We start from the raw sequence: 5,550 nt of genomic DNA, 5'->3' as shown, positions 1-5,550 counted from the left end.
AAACGCCTTCAAAAGATTTCATTACAGGTTCATCATTCGATTGTGGCTGACACTATGACATTGTTTTTGGATTACATAAACAAGATATAGTTATTATGCTCTCTGGAATACACCCTTATTAATTTCATTCATTCATACAGAACGTGATACAGAATACAATTATATGCATGTTGACTAATTACTCAAACAAGTAATCTAGAGCAGACAACAAAGCATCAAGCTTTCAATATATGAACAGACAAAAATCACACATGATAAAGCTTCTGAACCTTTTTAAGTTTCTAAAAAAATCTCATTTAAAGCATATGAAATCAAAACAAATTACAACATTATCAAACCATGTTTAAAGACGAGTTAATGTGTATATAAAATATGTTGATAGTAATAATATGTAGATGAATTACAGCATACTAGCTTTGGTCTTCTGCAGACACATTTAACATTTTATTTTCAACATTTAAGACTCATTTAAGGCTCAGAATGCAAGAAGGTCCCAGTTTGAGTCCCGACTGAGCCAGGAGCCCTTTCAGTGTGGAGTTTGCATGTTCTCCATGTGTTGGTGTGAGCTTCATCTAAGTGCTCCGGTTTCCCCCACAATCTAAACATATGCAGGAGACAGTAAATTGTCTGTAGGTATGAGTGAACCATCCATCCATCCAGGGTTTTTCCATGCCTTCAGCTCGAGACGCCGGGGTTGAATCCAGCATAATGTGACCCTACAGAGGACAAGATGATTGGTGGATGGATGGATGGAACATCAGCTTGAAGTTTCTTCCTCTGTTACAGCTCACTGGCTTTGATCTTCAGTCGATGTAACTGTGAAATACACACACAAAACGTTTATTTCCAAAATTTAATTGGACACTGTCTGTTTCCACTGCAGTTATTGTTTCAATTAATGATCAGATCATATGTTGAAAATACGGTATGCCTGTCAAAGAGGGAATGTAAATCATTTGAGAGAGACGGATCAGACAGAAGTTTTACCTCTCGCTCTGCAGCATTTGAAAAGCAGCACGACTGTCGCCAGCAGATACGGACAAGCTGCCAGAAGAAAACTGAGGATGTTGACGACTGACACTGAAAAACAGAAACACAAGCACATTATTGAGCAACATTACGGAGCTCCTAAAGGCTTTCAGGAAGTTTCTCAGGGAACCCGATGTTTTGTGAGCAAAAGATATACTTTTTTCCTCCCATCTCATTTTTATTCCACCATCATGTTCCTTTGGGAGCTCTGTATTAAAGGAATAGTTCACCCAAAAATTTATATTCTGCCAAAAATTACTCACCCCCATGTTGTTCTAAATCTGCATGATTTTCTTTCTTCTCTGTTGAACAGAAAAGAAGATGTTTTGAAGCCTTTTAATTAATTGATTTTAATGTTTAATCTTCCTCACACCATATATGACCACAATCAGATTCATTCCTGCTGATTTCAAATAAATAAATAATTTATGGACAGTCAGATCTCGGCAGGAAAGTCAATAACATGTTTGATCTGATTATATTCTAATTCTGCAGTTAAAACACTCTTCATTTCATTGAAATGTAAGACGTTGGTTATGAGGTGTTGATGATTTCACTATATCTCAGTGTATTTTGTATGTCATTTGATAGGTGTACTTTTATTCATGTGAATCGTGTCAAATAATAAACACAGCTGTCAATAATTATCTGTGCTCCACCAGAAATAAGAGCCAAAGATATATAGTAATCATGTGGTCTATCTGAACAAATGCTCATGAATGAAATCGAATCAGCTGACAGTGACTGAACTCCACTGACTCTCACCTCTGACTGAGATCCAGCTGTGCAGAGACTGTCCTCTCTCTGTTTTACAGTAGTACAAACCCTCATGTGACTTTGAGACAGTCGTGATGTTCATCTCTCCTGTCGTCTGATTCTGGACGAGGGATCCGTCTTTATAGAAATCAGCTCTGAGGATCGGGGAGTTTGTAGATCGATGTAAACAGTGTAGAGTCAGAGTATCTCCCTCAATCACAGGATCAGCAGAACTCAGCAGAATCACATCACCATCTACACAACACAAGAGATACATGCATGTAGGAAGATGATGGTGACACATATTGTACAGACATAGAAACAATACATCATTTATAATAATTAGTTAACCATATATACTCACTGTTTTCACTGATTCATTCATTTGATCAATCATTTTATTTTATATTATACTATTATAATTTTCTTTCATCTTTAATCTCTAAGTTTAATCTTATGATTTTGTGGTATCAAGGGATATTTGTCTTCATGAGTAAGAGAATGACTCAAATTCAAGGTTTTTAATGTCACAGGACAGTGTTGTGAAGCAGTAATTTTTTCATTGCTATTGCTTGTTTGTGCTGGTCAAAGTCTGAGCACTGAAACATAAATGCAACTAACATTAATCAATAAATTCTGCTCATGTTTTATCATCATTATTCGTCTCTTGCTTCTGCTCTTCTGTGGCTTTCTCTGTCAGCTTCTTGGCTGACAGAAGACTGTTAGTACAGTTTTGGGAACCAGGCAGGACTTGCTGTTTATGGATTTGGGGTGTCAGACGAAACTCTGCAGACTGGGTTTTAGCAGGATCAGGCATCCGGGGTCGGATCAGAAAATTATGATGCGAAGACTTGATCTAACAGGACTCACCATGAACAGTGATGTTGAGAGGATGACGTTTCTCTCCAGATTCAGACTGACACCAGTAAACTCCAGCGTCAGATGTGTTGAGGGAGTCGATTCGACATGTAGATCCTGTTAGTTTTGAACAATCTTCTGTGTTTCTGTCTGTGTATCTTCTCACTGTCCATCCAGCAGAGTTACTCTGATCCTCACAGCTCAGAGAGAGAGAGTCAGATGAGAAGTGTTGACTTCTGCTGGGACTGACCACCAGAGACACTGAAGGAGAGACACCTGAGACAGAGATGAAACCCAGTTAAACATGCAGTTCCTGTCATTTGGCATCACTATGACACTTACAAGTACATTTTAATTAGATTATTATGCTCTGATTGAGACATGATTAATAGGTAAAAGGTAAAGGTAATTTGCATCAAAATTTATTGAAAGATTGGTGGTGCTGTCAAGTCATGCTGTCATGAAGAAATAAATGTTCAACTAATACTTTTGGTGTAACAGCCATAGTGATCAATAATGTAATAGTGATTTTTGTCCTTTTTGACACAGCCCCTGATCCTCATTCACTCTCATTGTACTGAAAAGAGCAGGCAGGACATTCAGCTGTAATAATGCCATTTGTGTTCCAGGGAAGAAAGTCAAACAGGTTTGTAACAATCTAAGTGTTTGTAAACAAGGTTTACTTTTTTGAGGGGGCAAATTATTCCTTTAATGATTAAAAAATGGTTTAAGAATCGACCATTAAAAACCCATATTGGTTGAACTTTAAGCTGATTGTCTTTTACATCTCTGGTACTTTGGGCTTAAGGTGGGAATAATTTAATTTATGGAAAGTTAATCTGTCTATTGATATTTTCTTTTTTATCTATATTTTATTACGTTATTCTCTTTATTATTAGTGTTTTATTACCTTAAATTATATGTATGTCTGCTGCACTATGTCTGTACTTTCTGTACTGGAAGCTCTTGACACCAAGACGAATTCCTTGTGTGTGTAAACACTTGTCAATAAAGCTCTTTCCGATTCTGATTCTGATTCTGTAACCTTATGAAATTAGATTTTCAGGCACAACTAGGACAAATAAGTGCCATCATTGAAGTCACATTCATTGTTTTAAGATGAAGCTTTTAAACCATGTGCTGCCATCACTGTACACAAGCTGTCTTTATCATAACACTCTTTTTTACAAACAAAGTTTGTTATTTACAAAACTGACAACTGCATTCTGAACTGAATTTAGCTGCAGTATATACTTGGCCTTTGTGTTAATCACCACAGATTGAGGGGATTGGTTCAGCACACAACTGTACGACCCTCACTATGTCTGCAGTTTATATGTAAAGTGTGTACAGAATTTCAGCCTCTGACGCCTGAGGTGGACTGTGAACAGAAGTTTCTCCATAGAATGACTGACTACATTTACTAAAATGTGCGATGCATAATAATTATCAACCAAAACCACAGAGACCTTCCTTCAAAGTTTGATCAGACTTCCAGTTTGAAATAAGTTTACAAAATAAAATTTTTTGTTGTTGAGCTGAAATCTGGACAGTGTGTGTGTTCATGTAGTAGTAGGACTGGGTGATATGGCCAAAAAAAAATTATCATGATAAATTTCAAATCTTTATTTCTTTCAAGTTTAAAGGCAAATTTCTGCTCCATAAGTGAAAGTAGAAACCAGACCATTAATTGTGGTTTTAAACTTTTCCAGTCATTTTTTTCTTAACAAAATAAATATTTTATTAGAAAAATTAATTTATTAGTTTCTACATGTTCTAATGAGTGATATTGAATCAAATTATGAAACAGGTTTGTGTTGCCTGATTTTGACATGTATCTTCAGCTCAGTTTGCAGTGCAGGCTGCAATATTATTATTATTATTATTATTATTATTATTATTTTGTCTCTTAGAAATGCACATTTGGCTTGAGTTAAGATGCAGATGTAAATTTATGTTCATTATCAAAATCAGTAACATCTGTAATTATTCTAACAATTTAATTATATAGTGAAATTTAATTATTCTGACTGTTTGACTTTTAACCACTGTTCTAGATCATCATAACCACAGTTAAAACTACACATACAGCACCTCAATACCATGGTAAACATTTAACTATGTGTCTATGGTTTCTAGAATGAAAAACAGTAGTCTAAATATATTTAGTATAAATGCACAAACGCTATAAATTAATAACAAATAAAGACTGTAATTATATTCCATTACTCATTTAATACATTTAATTAATGTCTACATTATGTAATAAAATTCGATATGAATATCCCACATATCTGCCACAATACCATGGTGCATTTAGCGTTACTACAGTAACTTCATGGTAAATGATGGTGATTTGTGGATTGAAAAGTCTTCTGACTGTATCGTTGCGCACAGTGTTTCTCTTGTTTGTCAGCGCTGTTTCATCTGGTTTGAATCTAGTTTAAATCAGCGAGTCATTTGTGTTCTTCTTTGAATTGAAGCTTCACTCTGGATCTCACAGCTGTTTAGTGTCACGAGTAACACATCTGCTCTTGTGAGCTCACGCTGCGCTGCTGTTTAAACATTATATCGAACATTTATAGAACTCTTGTTATCGTTTTATCGAGGAAACTTATATCACGATAAATTAATTATCGTTATCGTTACCCGACCCTATGTAGTAGCGTGAGAACAATGATATTTAACTCACCCGTCACAGTGAGAGAAACAGAGCTTGATTGTGATGAGTTTGGTCTTCCATCTCTCTGTCCTCTACACCAGTACTGACCCTGATCAGACTCAGTAGCTCCTCTGATAGTGAGAGTGTCTCTGTTTACAGTGTAACGCTCGGATGTCTGTAACATTACACTGTTGTTTCCACCTTTATACCACTCATATCTCCAGTTACTGTAAGACTCAATCACA

At 35.9% G+C, this 5,550-nt stretch overlaps 1 protein-coding gene across 1 annotated transcript; it reads right to left on the bottom strand.

Moving 5' to 3' along the window:
* Nucleotides 1–651: 651 nt before the first annotated feature.
* On the bottom strand, nt 652–5,546 carry LOC107709300 (low affinity immunoglobulin gamma Fc region receptor II-like; the record flags this gene model as incomplete). The annotated part of the gene is made up of 5 exons (XM_016513767.1): nt 652–816; nt 988–1,080; nt 1,780–2,040; nt 2,656–2,937; nt 5,336–5,546. Coding segments are annotated over 5 exons (876 nt in total), but the record flags the coding sequence as incomplete, so codon positions are not given.
* Between the last annotated feature and the right edge of the window lie 4 nt (nt 5,547–5,550).

This window comes from Sinocyclocheilus rhinocerous, unplaced genomic scaffold, assembly GCF_001515625.1.
Source record: "Sinocyclocheilus rhinocerous isolate Xijiao unplaced genomic scaffold, SAMN03320098_v1.1 scaffold6862, whole genome shotgun sequence".
NCBI lineage: Eukaryota > Metazoa > Chordata > Actinopteri > Cypriniformes > Cyprinidae > Sinocyclocheilus > Sinocyclocheilus rhinocerous.
Note: the sequence above shows the minus strand (reverse complement) of the source record. Positions and strands in the feature narration are given on the sequence as shown.